This window comes from Delphinus delphis, chromosome 3 (genome assembly GCF_949987515.2).
Source record: "Delphinus delphis chromosome 3, mDelDel1.2, whole genome shotgun sequence".
Classification (NCBI taxonomy): Eukaryota; Metazoa; Chordata; class Mammalia; order Artiodactyla; family Delphinidae; genus Delphinus; species Delphinus delphis.
The window spans coordinates 9,787,106-9,806,057 of record NC_082685.1 but is presented as its reverse complement, the minus strand read 5'-3'; the positions used below and the strand labels follow the sequence as shown (position 1 = coordinate 9,806,057).

The 18,952-nt window shown below is 39.5% G+C and overlaps 1 protein-coding gene across 1 annotated transcript in view; it reads right to left on the bottom strand.

Annotated features, from left to right (window-relative positions):
• The window catches only part of LOC132421666 (adhesion G protein-coupled receptor E2-like), a 28,425-nt gene extending 20,269 nt beyond the window's left edge, over nucleotides 1–8,156 (bottom strand). Inside the window, 1 exon segment of the mRNA XM_069540504.1 lies at nucleotides 8,027–8,156. Coding sequence (XP_069396605.1) covers nucleotides 8,027–8,156 — 130 coding nt within the window.
• Between the last annotated feature and the right edge of the window lie 10,796 nt (nucleotides 8,157–18,952).

The following is an 18,952-nucleotide window of genomic DNA, read 5'->3' as shown; positions in this document are numbered from 1 at the left end:
TACTCTTAGTTGCAGTGCATGAGCTTCTCATTGCGGTGGCTTCTCTTGCTGCGGAGCACTGGCTCTAGGGCACGTGGACTTCAGCAGTTGTGGCTCACGGGCTCTAGAGTGCAGGCTTAGTAGTTCTGGCGCATGGGCTTAGCTGCTCCATGACTTGTAGGATCTTCCCGGACCAGGGCTCGAACCCATGTCCCCTGCATTGGCAGGCGGATTCTTAACCACTGCGCCACCAGGGAAGCCCAGTTTTGTTTTGTTTTTTAATCTACTGTGACAGGTTTTTTTGGTTTCACTTATTGTATTTAGATCACTGATGTTTAAAGTGATTATTGATATAGCTGGATTAATATCTACCATATTTTAACATTTTTTATTTGTTGCCCTTGTTCTTTGTTTCTTTTTTGTCTTCCACTTCTCTTCTGTCTTCTCTACCTTTTAGGGGATATTTTACTTGATTCCATTTTTTCTCTTCTCTTAACATATCATTATAATTTTTTTTTTTTTTTACATTTTTGGTCATTGCCCTTGAGTTTGTAGTATACATTTACAACTAATCCAACTCCTCTCTGAAGTAACACCATAGCATTTCACTGGATGTGAAAATTCTCTCCCTTGCCCCTTGTAACATTTCTGTCATTCATTTCACTCATCCAAAAGCTATAATTACTGAATATGTTGCTGCTATTATTATTATCAACAAAATGTCAGATTAATTAAGAATAACAAAAACAAATGATTTTATTATTACCTTCATTTTTTCCTTCTCTAACACTTAACCTTTATCATTTACCTTCTTCCTGATGAATTTCTTTTAACTTTTTTTTTTTTGCAAAGCAGGGATATTGGTGACAAATTCCCTCCATTTTTTTGGAAGTCTTTATTTCTCCCTCACTTGAAAGATAATTTGCTTGACACAAAATTCTAGTTGGGTGGTTTCTCTTTCAACTCTGTGTTTCACAAAACTGTCTTTCTGCTTGCATGGTTTCTGAAAAGTCCAATTTACTTCTTATCCTTGTTTCTCTGTAGCTAAGGTTTTTTTTTTCCCTGACTTCTTTCAAGGTTTTTTTTGTTTTTGATTTTTCTTGAGTTTGAATATATATTTCTAGGTGTGCATTTTTAGGGTTTTTATCCTGTTTGGTGACCTCTGAGCTGCCTACATCTGTATTTTGGTATCCATTATTAATTTGGGGGAAAATCTCATTATTTTATGTATCCTGTTTATTTCTTCTCCTTCATGTATTCCCATGTTGTATATGTTACACCTTTTTTAATTGTCCCAAAGCTCTTGGATTTCTGTTCTGTCTTTTTACCCTTTTCTTATCTTTGCATTTCAGTTCAGAAGGTTCTAGTGACAGCTCCTCAAGGTTGCCGATTCTTTTTTCTCACACATTTCCACTGTAATGATAAGGTCCCCCCAAAAAGGAATTCTTTACTTTTGTTCTGTTCTTTTGCTTTTTTAAAAAAAATTTCTTTGATTTCCCTTTGGTTCTTTTTTAGAGTTTCCAGCTCTGCACATGTTACCTATCTGTTCTTGCAGGTCATCCATTATTTCCATTAGCGCACTTAGCATATGAATCATGGTTGCTTTAAATTACTGGTCTGATAATTCCAGCATATCTGCTATATCCGAATCAGGTTCTTTTGCTTGTCCTAATCCCAGAGATGTGTTGGGGTGGTTTTTTTTCTCTCTCCCCACTTTTTGTTATTTTTTTAGGAGATGTGTTTTTTAAGTCTTTTATTGTGCCTTTTAATCTTTTGTTGAATACCAGACATGACGTACCATGAAAAGGAACTGAGGTTTTTAGGCCTGTAGTATGAGATTTTAGGTTTATCTGACTAGGGTTTGGACTTATTATTTGCCGTGGCTGTCAGAGGCTAAAATATCTTCAGGTGTCCTTGCTTTTGTCTCCCATGTCATCTTTAGGAGTACTATAGAGACTTGTAAATGAGTTCTGAAACATACGGTTCTGTCAGTGTTTTATACTGTTACTAGGTGTCTTCTTGATGTGGTGGTATGTTGAGGGTGGAAAGGAAATGCTTTATAGTCGCATGATTGGGTCTCAGTATGTGACCATGGACTGTGACCCTTCTGTGGTATAAGAAGGATATTTGGTCTTTGTCCATGGTTCTTAGCAAAGACCTCCTAAAGCCCTTGGAATTTCCCATGTGATAAGGGTGATAGTAGCATCTTATGTTCTAATGAGGCAACTGTTTCCAGACCCATAGATAATTTCATGATAGGGGATGGTTACCAGGAAGAACAAAGCTATGATTAGAGGCTTAGAACTTTCAGCCCAGCCCACCCTCAAGCCCCCAGTGTTGAAAACTCCATCAAAACCCCTAAACTTCGGGATTCAGAGAAATCTGAGTTGGTGAACACATCACTGTGCTGGGAGGCTGTCATGCCAGGGGAGGGCATGGAACCTTCCTGCCCCTGTTCCCCTACTTTGCCCTGTGCACCCTTTCCATTCGGCTGTTCCTGACTTGTATCTTTTCAAATAAACTGATAATAATAAGTAAAGCATTTTTCTTAGTTCTAATATTCTATCAAATTAACAGACATGAGGGGTTATAGGGAACTTCCGAATTTGTAGTCAGCCATCCAGAAACGTGTGTGGCCTGGGCCTTGCATTTTCAGCTGGCATCTGACACGGGGGCCGTCTTGTGGTGTTGCAGGAAGGGGAACCCCTTCCTGGGCCTGAGAATGGGCTCTTGTCTAACACTCAGAAATGAATTGTCCAAGGAGACACACATGCTGACAAAGCGAGAGATTTCACTGGGAAGGGGCGCCCGGGTGGAGAGCAGCAGGGTAGGGGAACCCAGAAGAACTGCTCTGCCACATGGCTCAAAGTCTCACGTTTTATAGTAATGGGGTTCGTTTCTGGGTTGTCTCTGGCCAATCATTCTGACTCAGGGTCCTTCCTGGTGGCATGCCCATCGCTCAGCCAAGATGGATTCCAGTGAGAAGGATTCTGGGAGGTTGGTAAGATACACGGACTGGCATCTCTTCTCTCCTTTTGACCTTTCCCGAATTCTTACGGTTGGTGGTAGCTGTTAGTTCATTCCTTACCAGAACCTCCTGTTGTAAGATAACTCATTGCAAGCGGTTACTATCGTGTCTGGCCAGGGTGGGCAGTTACGGTCAGAGGTTCCCCCAACAACAGGACTTGGCCCTTCAACTATGGAATCTGATGTTAACTTTGGTTAGTGTTAGAATTGAGTTGTAAGACACCCAGTTGGAACTGGAGAGCTGGTGAAGTGGTTTCGGAAAACACACCACGTATTTGCTGTTGGGGTTTAAACAAAACAAAACAAAACTCTCAACCTCACAAGTCTTTCTGAGGTCCCCTCAACTTAGGTTAGGCAGAAAGGCTAAAGGAGACTCAAGTTAGCAATTTTCCCTGTTGCCAGAAAAACTTGGCTCTCTGTGCACTGATATTGAACAGGAATATGGAGACAGGGTTTTTGGAGGAAAAGAAAGATAGCTTTTAATTCTTTGCCAGGCAAAGGGGAAAACACAGCAGGCTAGCACCTCAAGAACTGTGCCCTCACTTCCTGAGGAGTCAGAGGAGATCTTATAGGTGGGGCTCGAAGTTCGGGGGTGTATGATAAGGATCAAATCATGAAGGTCTTGCATTTTTCTTCTTCTTGCATTATTTCAAAACAGTCACAGCTGGAGTCAGGCAGCCCATCCCTGTAACTGGGCCTGTTTGTCTCTGGTTTATTGGCCTGTGACCTTCTTTCTGAAATGCAAAAAGCGACAAGGGGTGACTTGTAACAAGGGAGTGCAGGGAGCTTAAACACCAGGTGCAGGATGTAATTTACATCACACAGAGTTAGGGAGTGATAGGTGCAGGATGTAATTCACATAGTGTCAGGTAGTGATAGGTTAGCTTTGTGAAGGACTAATCTAGTTACAGACACTACAGATTAGTACCAGTTAAAATATAGCTAGAAGTGATTAACTCTTTCAGACCTGTTGGTTTCTTCACTAGCCTGATCACTGTTCCCTTAACTTTCCTTGTTCTCAGGAGAGGAAAAACTTCATTTCTATTTTTGCTGCAACAAACTCCCCACTGCTGGTTCATTCCCTCCATATCAGTGGAGGAAGGGAAACGGGCATCATTCTTGTCTGGCTGAGGACAAAACTTCAGTTTTGCTCCACTTGACAAACACCAGCTGTCTGGCCCAGGGGCCCATCCATCTCCTACTTCACCCTCCCACCACGTCAGTTAGGCACTGGCTAAACAGACTCTTTTGAGGACAGGCATTGTTAAGAGCAGAATATTGTGGGCGTATTTCAAATTTTCTATTTTACTGTCTCTCCAATTTTGGAGACAGCAGTCGGCCCTGTGATTAATGGTTTGATAGATCCGAGTCGTTAATTTGAGGTTTGTTTGCTTTTTTCTGGTGAGGATTATAGGACTGTCCCCTTCCATGCTCTTCACATGCCAGATGAGAATCTAGAAGTCTGACTCCATTTTTTTGTGTTTGACTGCTGACAACTTTTAAAGTCTCATCCTTCCTTCTCCTGGTGCCCCACATCTGTACAAGATGACAAGAAGCCCTGGGTGCTTACTTCTTTGGTGCTGGTAAGAGATGAAATCCTTGGTAGCCTCTGCCTTTATGTGCAAAATCTCACACTAGTCCACCTCCTAATCTCAATTCAAACAAACAAACAAACAAAAACCTCAGGCCAAAATTTGCAGCAACATGGATGGACCTAGAGATTCTCATACTGAGTGAAGTAAGTTGGACAGAGAAAGACAAATATATTGCTTATATGTGGAATCTAAAAAAAATGGCACAAATGAACTTATTTGCAAAACAGAAATAGAGTCACAGATGTGAAAAATAAACATGGTTACTGGGGGGAAAAGGGGGTGGGGAAGGTTAAATTGGGAGATTGGGATTGACATATACACACTAACATATATACAATAGAGGGATTTCCCTGGTGGTCCAGTGGTTAAGACTCTCCACTTCCAATGCAGGAGGCACAGGTTCAATCCCTGGTCTGGAAACTAGACCCATGTGCTGCATGGTGTGGCCAAAAATTTTTTTTTAATTAAAATAAATAAAATAGATAACTAATAGGGACCTACTGTATAGCACAGGGAGCCCTACTCAGGACTCTGTAATGACCTCTATGGGAAAAGAAGCTAAAAAAGAGTGGATATATGTTTATGTATAATTGATTCACTTTGCTGTACAGCAGAAACTAACACAACATTGTAAATCAACTATATTCCAAAAAAAATTAAAAAAACAAAAAACTCAGGCCAGGCTCCTCGCCTTGTTCTGTCAAGGCACTTCCCACCTGCTTAAGAGGCCTTCCCTGCCCTCCCCAGACACTTCCATTATGGAAGTAATAAACTCTTTCATACGTTCCTGGCAGTAATGTGTTGTCAATCAAACCTAGGGTACGGACCCCCCTAACACAGTAGGTTACCATAACAGTTATAGAAGGGGTAAGGTATTGTCAACTGAAAAAAAATATTCACAACCTGAAAGTTGAGAGTTATGTTTTCTTCAGTGGACATACTGAGGAGTTCAAGTTTGGGAGGCAGCATCTTAAGCAACTCTGAGGAGGCGAGGGGGGAACTAGGATATATAGGAGTTTTGCAACAAAGGGCAGGTAGTAGGAACAAAAGGTTACTGTTAATAAAAGAAAACTAGGTGCAGTAAGTCCCCTACATAAGAATGAGTTCTGATTCTGAGAGCACTCTCATCAGTCCGATTTGTTTGTAAGTCCAACAAAGTTAGTCTAGGTACCCAGCTAACACCATCGGCTATATGGTACTGTACTGTAATAGGTTTATAATACTTTTCACACAAATAATACATAAAAAACAAAGAATAAATAAAACATTTTAAATCTTACAGTACAGTCCCTTGAAAAGTACAGTAGTACAGTACAACAGCTGGCATACAGGGGCTGGCATCGAGTGAACAGGCAAGAAGAGTGACTGACTGGAGGAGAGGGAGGAGGTGGGAGATGGTAGAGCTGAAGGATCTTCAGCCATAGGAGACGGAGGGCAAGCTGCAGTTTCACTCAAGCCTAACGTTGATGGAACGCTCATTTGCATCTTTGAAAGTTCGCAACTTGAAGGGTCGTTTGCAGGGACTTACTGTATCTCAAGTTAAGGAATTTAGCGCTTTTCTATGTTTGGGAAGATGCAAGAGTCTGGGCTCACTGAAATCATTCTTTTGGTATGCACCTCAGCTATCTGGGGCCAGTATCCTGTGTTTTCACATCCTGAGCTTCCTCCTGGCTCACCAGCTCACCTTTTCAGCGCTGCAATCGCTGATGACTGTGACATCCTTTGCTTACTGATATGGCAGGCAATATTTTATTTCTCAGTATCTTTATCAGTACACTTTGCTTAATTGTTCTATTGATAAAAACTCCAGATTTTTACGTATCAGTGCACGCCACCCTTTATTTTTAAAAGGTACAAATGATGATGAATTTATGTAATCCATTTTTTCTAAATATTGGGTTGGCCAAAATGTTCGTTTGGGTTTTTCCGTAAGGTGGACCATAATGCGGAAAAACCCAAACGAACTTTTTGACCAACCCGATAGATACATGGCTTGTTACTGTGGATGAAAAATGCTGCCTGCCATATTGATAAACAAAGGATGTTGCAGCCATCAAGTCATCAGCCATCAAGCCATCCCCAACTGTGCACCCTGAGGGGATTCAGGGTAGAAAAAAGGATACTGGCCCTAGATAGTGAAAGTGCATATCAAAAGAATGTTTTCAGTGAGCCCAGACTCTCACATCTTCCCACAGGTAGAAAAGCGCTAATTCACTAACTTGAGATATCTGGTTTTCTTTAATTAACAGTAATCTTTTGATGTTCCACTACCTATGGCAAAACTCCTGTATATCCTGGCTTCTCCCTTATGTCTTTGGAGCAGTCCCTCAGAGCTACCTGAGAGACGGCCTCCCAAGCTTGAGTCCTCAGAAAGTCCGCCAAATAAAACATAATTCTCAACTTTTATCTTGTGCATTTTTTCAGTCGATATTACTAATTTTTGATGCCAAAACCATGAATGAAAACTCAGATTGCCACCTGACAGGGCAAACAAACATATACAAATTATGTTACTTTCCAAACTGAATTTCTTCTTAAAATTTTTTATCATAAAATATATTCAGGGAAAAATGTACAAAATGTTTTGTGGTAAGATTTAGTAATAATATACACATCCTTGGAATCATCATGAAGATTCTTAAATGGCCTGTGGGCAGTGGTGAGAGTGTCCTGATGTTCCCATCCCTGACTTATCTCCATCCTGCCCCATTCATGACCACTGTCCTGATTTTTTGTTTATCTACATACCCTTACCATCTAAATATTATTTTTCACTCAGCAGTGTTCTTTCAGTTTTACCTGCTTTGACCTTTCGACAATCGAGTATTAATGGAATTCCACTGAAAAGGTTTTCCGGTGGTTTCTCTGCCTGTGTTTCACACATGCTAGTGTTTGAGGCTTCAGGGCTGGTCTAGGACTGTGGGATTCATCCTCCCACCGGAGCCAAGTGCCCCTGAGGCCAGGGGACTTAAAGTACCAAATGAGTGGGGATGGGGAGGGAGGGACAGAATTCTCCTAAAGGAAATGGTGAAAGATGAAAGTAGAACGGAACAGTCTTTTTTTTTGGAGGAGGGGGGAGTGGGAGAGCTGCTCTGCGGGGCTTGTGGGACCTTGGTTTCCAGACCAGGGATCCAACCCGTGCCCCCTGCAGTGGAAGCACGGAGCCCTAACCACTGGACGGCCAGGGAATTCCTGGAACAGCCTCATTATTAGTGAATAGTGAGGGTACAAAAGTGTCCATGTTTGTGAAGGGTCACAGTTCTGTGCCAGGCCTTAGTGGCCTTACGGTTTGACGATGTGTCCTTGGAGAGAACATTTCCCACCCACTGGCAGGACAAGGTCGGCTCAAAGACGCGACCTCCGACCTCCTGTCACTCAGGCACGGGAGGGCGGGGCCCTGTGAACTGTCCAAACAGGGGAGTTACCAATTATTCTATGGGGCGGTGCTGTTCCGATGGCGGCGGAGGCGTGGATTGCGTGCTCAGTGCCACTTGTTCTGACAGTGGCCGTATCAGCTCCTGCTGCCCTTAAAGGCTCCAGGTGGTTATGCCGCATTCTGTGTCGCTGTGACCGGCACTTGCCGCGGCGGTCATGGGGTGGACAACCGGAAACTCCAGAAACCGAAAAATGGTGAGTGTGCGGGGTCGGGTGTTGGGAGAGGGAGGCGGTGGGACTGATGGAACCGGGCCTCCTGCGCGGCCAACTCCAGAGTCTGTGGACCCGAGTCAGCGGTGGCACGCCACACAGCCTAGGGGCTGGGTCGACAGCCGGGACCCCCGGGTGTCCTGTCCTGTCCCTGCGAACCCGAGTCTCCCCCACACGGCGCGGTGGCCATAGGGAGGGACTCGGGGCAATCGTGACTCGGTCTCTGGGGTACACGTGTGGGAGCAGCTGTGGTCTGGGGGTGTCCGGTTCCCCCTTTCTCTCCAGGGGAATCATTTTACTCTCACTTCTTAAAATGTTTGAGGAACAGGATCTCAAATCCACGACCCTGTCCCCCCAGCCTAGCTCTTCCTAGGGCTGGCAATAAATCCCTAAATTTACAGATGTTTCCCCGCATTCCCAAATGCCATCTTCCCCTCGGCAGTTCATAGTATCACTAGTAACTGTTTTTCTCCGTGGTGCGTTTCAAACCGATGCAGTATTTTAATTGTTTAATCATTTATCAACAGAGCCATGGATGGCTCTTTAATTTAAAGATTTATTTTTATGCCTATTTTACTTGAGAGGAAAGCAGAGAACCACCACCTGGAATATGTTATATGGAATGCTTGTGCCTCTCCTCTCAAAATCTTCCTTGGTCACGGACATCCTATGGGAAGACCTTTGGGTGGAGGGTCCTCTTGAGAAACTTTCCTGGGTGATCTTTTTTCAGCACTGCCTCCGTTCCTGAGTTTCTCTCTTTGAAAAGATTTATTCACTTATTTGAGACTCAGTTTTTCAATAAATGTAAATTTTATTTATTCAGTAGACCTGGGGAGACAGTATAAATTTTTTCCAAAGAGGCAAGAAAGGTGAATTTTGGAAAAATATTTCATTATTACATTCTGTGTATGAAAATTTTTGTTTCCCCCTTTTTTTCCCCACCCTGAGCGGATGTAGTAATATTCTGAGGTCCTTTGGGTGATTTCCAATAGCATATCAGGACTTAGACTTGCAAAATCTAGAAGTGTTCCAATATGATTGTTTACAAATCAGTTTCTCTTTTTGGAAATAAGTCATTGACATCTTCATTTTCCGACAGGAATAGATGTTTTGGGATTTTCCTGTTTAAAAAATAAAATTGCCTTACAGTCTTCTCTCTTCCTTGACACATAAACACTGGGTTGAGTGATTTTTCTGGATTATTGAAACACTGGGTTTATGTCATTTAAATTATCAGTGGTGATCCAAAGTATTGTGACTGGAGCAGAAGCCTGAGGCCAGTGACTCCAAACTAAAGTTCCCATCTGGAGCTGGCAGTGAGGGGGGGGGCGGTTTCTTTGGCCTAGATGTTTTATGTTTGAGTTCTGCATCCATGATATAGGTGCACCCGGAGTGTATTTTGTGTATTAAAAAAAAGCCTGTGGTCAGGAGTTCTGTCTCCTGGACAAAAAGTTTATGAATTTGGGAGTTTGAGTCGGATATTAAACTGAATCTGCCTGAGAGTTTCCTCACGTGAGAATGTGAGGAGAGCTCTCTCCAGTGACTGCTCAGGTGTCCCTACCCTCCTTCACCAGGGACTGACCCACCTTAGGGGCTGTATCTCAACCTGGTATCTAGACCCCAAGCTTGGGAATGTGTTTAACTTTCTGAATGTGTGTTTTCGGTCTTAACTGTGGGTAAGCAGGCTTCTTACCTGAGCTGATTTGAATATTTGTGTTTCTTTTCTTTAGATGCCTTTATCTATTGGATATTTCAGTCCTTTAACTCTAGTTTCCCTTAGCAGTTTGAAATTTTATTTCCTTGGTGAGTGTATATGATTTTTGATTTCTTAGACTTTGAAAAATATAAGCTGATTGAAAAATATGTGTGTAAGACAAGAAGATCCTGGAACCAAACAGAATTTCTGCTCCTTTTAGGCAACAGAATCTTAAGCTGTGAGATGGGTATGTTTAGGTTCTCAGGCACATTTTTCATTTTTAGATCAGTTTTTGTATGTGCTTGTCCCTAGAGAACTTTGATATTTAAAAGGCCGTACAATTCTTAAGGCAAGTGAATTTCTGCTTGTATTGATGAGTGAGAAAAACTGTTGAATTTCTGTTTTAATTGATATGATAAAAACTACTCAAACTAGGGGAATCTCTGAAAATCCTAGTATGTTTCTTCATGGATTAAATGCAAACCCCTAATGCATTATAATACGATACTCATTCCTGACCATATCCTGAGTGTGAAATATAGTGGAGGGACAAACTATGATGTCATTTGTCCTTTTAGTTAGAAAGACATTTGAAGTCTTTCACTTTCTACAGTTTGCAGTTTTATACCCAATAGTGTTTAAAGAATTAAATTTAGAATGATTTCCTTTGTAGAAAAGTTAAAATTAATTTAAAAATAAATTTAAAGTAGCAAAAGTTAATTAAAAACAGACTACTAGGTAGGAAAGTATGGTGTATATAAATTTCTCTTAATTTTAAATAATGCTTATAAAGGATTTATAAAATTGTAAGGTATGAAACAGTGAGATTTCTGGTTTTTTAGGACATTTTAGGCTTACAGAAAAATTGATCAGAAAGTACAGAGTGTTTCCACTTGACCCCTCTGCATCCACACAGTTTGTACTATTTTTTTACATCTCATATTATTATGGTATATTTGTTACAATCGATGGATCAATATCGATGCTATAAAGTCCACTGTTTATATTAGCCTTGACTCTTCGTGTTATACAATGTAGGGGTTTTGGCAAATGTATAATGACATGTGTCCATCATTTCTATATCATATAGAATAGTTTAACTTTGCTAAGGATATCCTGTGCTTCACCTGTCCATTCGTCCGTCCCTCAAACCCCCAAATCCTTCCCAAGCAAAGATCTTTTTACTGGCTCATAGTTTTATCTCTTCCAGAATGTCCTGAACAGTAGGAATCATACAGTATGTAGCCTTGTCAGAGTGTCTTCTTTCACTTAGCGATACGCTTCTAAGTTTCCTGTTTCGTTCAGGCAAATTATCCTCAGAGACTGAGATTGTCTTTGCCAGTAATTTATTTAACACAGGTTCAACTGTGGGAATTATAATTTATAATATTTCACAAGCCAATAGCAAATAGGATAATGTCTCTTAATAAGCCAGTAAAGACATAACGTACCCCAAACCAATGATAGTTTAATTACACTGTTGTTCCAGACAAAGGGAAGATGAAAGAAATAAAGTCCAAATTTAGTTGAGTTGCACCTTTATATGAATTGGTTCGTGATAGCGTCAGTCCTTCCAACTAAAAGCTGGGTATCAGATGCCCGCTTAGATCCCTCCCTGCTGGGCAAAGGCACTAGTGTTGGTAGGCAAGGTAGGCTGCTTGGTCCAGGGACCATTTCATGGCTTGCACCACTGCCTATGAGGAGTAGGCTCGCCAAGGCAGAAACAAATATGTCCCTTCTCTTCCTGAGACTGCTGCTTGGTTTAACTCCACTGCTATCCAAGAGTAATCTGGCCACAGCAGGAGCAAGTGTCTCGTGATCCTCTGAGAGCTTTTTAGATTAACAAAGAGTAGCCTTGCCCAGACTGAACACCCAAATTAAGTCCTCACAAATTCCTGGTATTTAAAGTTTAAATGTCTGTCACATGATTGTCACTCCTCCACATGTTCATAATGGCAAGCACAATTTTGATGGCGTCATCCTGACATGGCCTCCCAAAGTAAACAAATTCACTCTTGGACCAAAACATCTTTACTTGAGCCATAAACAAGTAGATCAAAACAACTTCACTTAAGCCATAAATGCGTAAATTTAAAATTATAACAAACCAATACACTGCAGTTTCCTCGTCTGTTCATGGCTTGATAGCTCATTTCTTTTTATCACTGAAAAATATTTTATCATGTGGATATACCACTGGTTGTTTATTCATTCTACTATTGAAGGATATCTTGCTTAACTGTAAGTCTTGGCAATTATGCATAAAACACCTGTAAACACTAATTTGCATATTTCTGTGTGAAGACAAGTTTTCAACTCATTTGGGTAAATATAAATATACAAGGAGTATAATCTAGGAGCTAGATCCTGTGATAAGGGTATATTTAGTTTTGTGAAAAAACTGCCTGTCTTCCAAAGTAGGCATACCATTTTCCATTCCCATCAGCAATGAGTAAGGATTCCTGTAGCTTTATATCTTCATCAATATTTGATATTCTGAGTGTTTCGTATTTTACCCGTTGTAATAAGCGTTTAGTGGTATCTATTTGTTTTATTTGCAATTTCCTAATGACATTTGATGTTGAGTTTCTTTTCATATGCTTATTTAACATCTGTATATCTTCTTTATTGATGTGTGTGCAAATCTTTTGCCCATTTTTTCCCCCATGTTTGGGACTTTATTTTTTCCCCCAGGGATTCTTGTTTTATTTTCAATTTTGCCCCCATTTTTTTTTGGCTGTGCCACACGGCATGTGGAATCTTAGTTCCCCAACCAGGGATCAAACCCACGCCCCCTGCAGTGGAAGCGTGGAGTCTTAGCCACTGGACCACCAGGGAAGTGTCCCGAATTTTGCCCATTTTTTAACTGGGTTGTTTGTCATCTTACTGTTGCATTTTAAGAGTTTTTTAGACATGTTGGATACCAGTCCTTTGTCAGATAAGTGTTCTGAAAAGATATTTTTCCCAATCTGTGACTGTCTTTGTATTCTCTTACCACTGTCTTTTGTAGCACAGGGGATTTTAATGAAGTAAAGCTTATTGTTTTCTTTCTTGGATCTTGCTTTTGGTGTTGTATCTTAAAATTCATCAATTAAGGTAACCTTGATTTTCTCCTACGTTATCTTCTAGAAGTTTTTTACTTTTGCATGTTACATTTAGAGCTATGGTCTATTTTAAGTTTTGTGTAAGGTCTGTGTCTAGGTTTACTTATTTGTTTTTTGCATGTGGATATCCACTATTTCCAGCACTGTTTGTTGAAAAGACTTTTTTTCCATTGAATTGCCTTTTAGTCCTTTATCAAAGATCAGTTGGCTATATTTCTCTGGGTCTATAAGAAAGCAGTTGACTTCTGTATTCTCAGTCTTTCTATACTCTCATTAATTCCTGGAGTGATCTCTGGTGTTACGGTTTCTTTCAGATATTTTACATAGAAAATCATGTCATATACAAAAAAGACAGTTTTATTTCTTTCTTCCCAATCTGTATACATTTTATTTCCTTTTCTTGCCTTATTGCATTAGGTAGGTCTTCCAGCACAGTGTTGAATAGGAGTGGTGAGAGGAGACTTCCTTACCTAGTTTCTTATCTTACAAAAAAAAAAGCATCTAGTTTCTCACTATTGTGATGTTGCCTACAAGTTTCATGAAGATGTTGTATCTCAAGAGCCTGAACTCCCCTCTATTCCTAGTGTGTTATCATAAGTGGATGTTAGATTCTATCAAATGCTTTTCCATTTTACTTACCCTCCTTTCATTCCTGATATTACTAACTTCTGTCTACCCTCTTTTCTCAGTTAGCTTGACTAGACCTTTATCAATTTTACTGATTATTTCAAAGCGCACCAGCTTTTGGTTTTGTTGATAGTCTGTATTCCTGCAATTTTTATGTCTTCCCTAATTATTTCTGTTTTTGGTCATTTTACTTATTTTTATTGAGATATAATTGACATATAACATTGCTTTTAAGTGTACAACATAACGACTTGATATTTGTATACATTGTGAAGTATTACCACAATAAGTCTAGTTAACTAGACTAACATCATCACACAGTTTTTTTTTCTTGTGATGAGAATTTTTGAAATTTCCTCTTTTCAACTTTCCAATATGCAATAAAGTATTATTAATTCTAGTCACAATGCTGCACATTATATCCCCTGACTTATTTTATAACTGAAAGTTTGTAACTTTTGATCTGCCTTCACCTGTTTCACCCACGCCTTGACACACACACACCCACACACACCTTCACGTGCCACCTCTGGCAACCACCAATCTGTTCTCCATTTCTCCATTGTTTGTTTTGCTGCATGGCTTGCAGGATCTTAGTTCCCTGAACAGGGATTGAACCCAGGCCCATGGCCGTGAAAGCACCACGTCCTAATCACTGGACTGCCAGGGAATTCCCAGGGTTTTCTTTCTTTGTTTCAGATCCCATATATAGGTGAGATCATATGGTATTTTTCTCTCTGACTTATTTCACTTAGCATAATACCCTTAAGGTCTATCCATGTCACAAATGGCAAGATTTCCTTTTTTATGACTAATATTCCATTATGTGTGTGTGTGTGTGTGTACATTTTTTAAATCCATTCATCCATCATTGGGCACTTAGGTTGTTTCCATGTCTTGGCAATTGTAAATAGTGTTGTAGAGAACATGGGGGTGCAAATATTGGGTTGGCCAAAAAGTTTGTTTGGATTTTTTGATTTTTTTTGAGGAAACTCCACACTGGTTTCCATAGTGTCTTCATCAATTTACATTCCCACCAACAATGCGCAAGAGTTGCCTTCTCTGCACTTCCTCACCAACACTTGTCAGTTTTTGTCTTTTTGATAATAGTCATTCTAACAGGTGTGAGGTGATACCTCATTGTGGCAGTAATGTTGAGCACATTTCGTGTACCTACTGGCCAACTGTATGTCTTTGGATAAGTATCAGTTCAGATCCTCTGTTCACTTTTCTTAATCATATTGTTTATGTGCAGTTGAGTTGTATGAGTTCTTTATATATTTTGGATAGTAATTCCTTACCAGATATGATTGCAAGTATTTTCTCCCACTCAGTAGTTTGCTTTTTCATTTCATTGATGGTTTCCACTGCCGTGCAGAAGCTTTGTAGTTTGATGTAGTCCCACTTGTTCACTTTTGCTTTTCTTGCCTTTGTTTTTGGTGTCAAAACCAAAAAAATCATCTTCAAGACTGATGTCAGAGAAGTTACCGCCTGTGTTTTCTTCTAGGATTCTTATGGTATCGAGGCTTATGTTCAAGTCTGCCATTTAAAAAAAATTTTTTATTGGAGTGTAGTTGATTTACAATGTTGTGTTAGTTTCAGGTGTATAGCAAAGTAAATCAGTTATAAACATATCCACTCTTCTTTAGATTCTTTTCCCATATAGGTCATTTCAGAGTATTGAGTAGAGTTGCCTGTGCTATACAGTAGGTCCTTATTATCTTTTTTTAAAAATAAATTTATTTTTGGCTGTGCTGAGTCTTCGTTGCTGCATGTAGGCTTTCTCTAGTTGCAGCGAGCGGGGGCTACTCTTCATTGTGGTGCACAGGCTTCTCATTGCAGTAGCTTCTCCTGTTGCGGAGCATGGGCTCTAGGTGTGCAGGCTTCAGTGTTTGTGGCACATGGGCTCAGTAGTTGTGGCACATGGGCTCATTAGTTGTGGCTCGTGGGCTCTAGAGAGCAGGCTCAGTAGTTGTGGTGCACAGGCTTAGTTGCTCTGTGGCATGTGGGATCTTCCCGGACCAGGGATGGAACCTGTGTCCCCTGCATTGGCAGGTGGATTCTTATCCACTGCACCACCAGGGAAGTCCTCTATTTTTTATATATTAGTGTGTGTATGTCTATCCCAGTCTTCCAATTTAGTTAATCCATTTTGAGTTGATTTTTGTGTATGGTGTAAGATAGTGGTCCAGTTTCGTTCTTCTGCATGTAGCTGTCCAGTTTTCCCAGTCTGTTTATTGAAGAAACTCTCCTTTCCCCATTGTAAATTCTGGGATCCTTTGCCAAAAGTTAATTGACCGTATAAGCATGGGGTTTTTTCCTTAGACTCTTTATTCTGTTCCACTGATCTATATATGTCTGTTTTATGCCAATGCCGTACTGTTTTGATTACTTTAGCTTTGTAATGTAGTTTGAAATCACGAAGCATTATGCTACCAGATTTGTTCTTTCTCAAGATTGCTTTGGCTATTCAGGGCCTTTGTGGTTCCATACAAGTTTTAGTATTGTTCTATTTTATGGAAGGTGCCATTGAAATTTTGATAGGGATTGCATTGAATTGTTCATTGCTTTGGGTAGTGTGGATATTTTTCCAATCCATGAGGGCAAAATATCTTATTTGTATCTTCAATTTCTTTCATCAACACCTTATAAATTTCAGTATACAAATCTTTCATGTCCTTGGTTAAATTTATTCTCAGGTATTTTATTCTTTTTAATGCAGTTGTAAATAGAATTGTTTTCTTTCTTTTTTTGTCATTGAAGTAGAGAATTTTTTGGGTTTTTTTTGCAAAAGATAAAATTTAAATTTATACTGATGTTTCCACAGGACTACAGGATATTAGTGTCTCTACTAAATGTGTATCTCTTTTCTCTCAGACTGAAATTCCTGGTTTTCAAGAGTTTGATCTAATCAGAATCTTATCTGATTTGCTAATTACTAATTTGCTTTTTCTAAAAAATTGAAGTATACTTGATTTACAATGTTGTGTTTCAGGTATACAGCAAAAGTGACTCATTATATATAATCCTTTTTCAGATTATTTCTCATCATAGGTTATTATAAGATATTGAATATAGCTCCTTGTGCTAAATAATAGGTCCTTATTTATCTATTTTCTGTATAGTAGTGTGTATCTGTTAATACCAAACTCCTAATTAGTATTGTTTTCTTAATTTCTCTTTTTGATTATTCATTGTTAGTGCATAGAGATAGATTTTTGTATACTGATATTGTATCCTGCAGCTTTACTGAATTCGTTTATTGGTTCCAACAGATATGATGGAGTCTTTAGGGCTTTCTATATATAATGTCATGTCATCTTCAAATAGTGACAATTTTACTTCTTTCCAATTTGGATGCCTTTTGTTTCTTTTTCTTGCCTAATTGTTGTAGCTTATCATCCAATACTATGTGGTGGGCATCTTTGTCTTGTTCCTGATCTTAGAGGGAAAACTTTCAGCTTTTCTGTATATTAATTTTGTATCCTGAAACTGTACCGAATTCATTAATGAGCCCTAGTAGTTTTTTGGTGATGTCTCTGGGATTTTCTATGTATAGTGTAATGTCATCTGCAAAAAGTGACAATTTTACTTCTTCCTTTCCAATTTGGATTCTCTCTCTCTCTCTCTCTCTCTCTGATTGCTGTGGCTAGGACTTCCAATACTATGTTGAATAAAAGTGGCAAGAGTGGGCATCCTTGCCTTGTTCCTGATCTTAGAGGGAATACTTTCAGCTTTTCACTGATGACTATGATGTTAACTGTGGGCTTGTAATATATGGTCTTTACTATGTTGAGGTACATTACCTCTATACCCACTTTATTGAGAATTTTTATCATAAATAGATGTTGGATTTTGTCAAACACTTTTTCTGCATCTATCGAGATGACCATGTGATTATTATCCTTCATTTTGTTAATGTGGTGTATCACATTGATTGATACATAGCTGTTGAACCATTCTTGCATCCCTGGAATAAACCCCACATGAACATGGTGTGTGATCCCTTTAATTTGCTGTTGAACTTCGTATAATAATAGTTTCTTCAGGACTTTTATATCTATGTTCTTCCTGACCTGTAATTTTCTCATGGAGTCCTTGTCTGGTTTTGGCCTTGTAAAATGAGTTTGGAAGTGTTCTGTCCTGTTTTTTTGGAAGAGTTTGCAAAGGATTGATCATAGTTTTTCTCTAAATGTTTGTTAGAATTCACAAGTGAAGCCAGCTGGCCCTAGACTTTTCTTTGATGGGAGGTTTTAGATTACTGATTGAATCACCTTACTAGTAATTGGCCTCTTCAGATTTTCTATTTCTTCATGATTCAGCCTTGGTAGATTTTATGTTTCTAGGAATTTCTTCTAAGCTGTCCAATTTTGGGGGAGTGTAATTGTTCATAGAAGTATCTTCTGATCCTTTGTATTTCTGTGGTACCTATTGTAACGTCTCTCATTTCTGATTTTATTTATTTGGATTTTCTCTTTTTTGAATTTGTGAGTCTAGCTAAAGGTTTTTCAGTTTATTTTATATTTTATTTTTTTAACATCTTTATTGGAGTATAATTGCTTTACAATGTTATGTTAGTTGCTACTGTATAACAGTGAATCAGCTATATGTATACATATATTCCATAGCCCCTCCCTCTTGCAGCTCCCTCCCACTCTCCCTATCCCACCACTCTAGGTGGACACAAAGCATGGAGCTGATCTCCCTGTGCTATGTGGTTGCTTCCCACTAGCTATCTGTTTTACATTTGGTAGTGTATATATGTCAATGCCACTCTCTCACTTCATCCCAGCTTACCGTGCCCCCTCCCCATGTTCTCAAGACCATTCTCTACGTCTGCTCTTTTATTCCTGTTCTGCCCCTAGGTGCATCAGAACCTTTTTTTTTTTTTCGATTCCATACATGTGTGTTAGCATACGGTATTTGTTTTTCTCTTTCTGACTTACTTCACTCTGTATGACAAACTCTAGGTCCATCCACCTCATGACAAATAACTCAATTTCATTACTTTTTATGGCTGAGTAATATTCCATTGTATATATGTGCCACATCTTCTTTTTCTATTCATCTATCAATGACACTTAGGTTGCTTCCGCATCCTGGCTTTTGTAAATAGTGCGGCAGTAAACATTGTGGTACATGACTTCTTTTGAATTATGTTTTTCTCAGGGTATATGCCCAGTAGTGGGATTGCTGGGTCATATGGTAGCTCTATTTTTAGTTTTTTAAGGAACCTCCATACTGTTCTCCATAGGGACTGTATCAATTTACATTCCCAC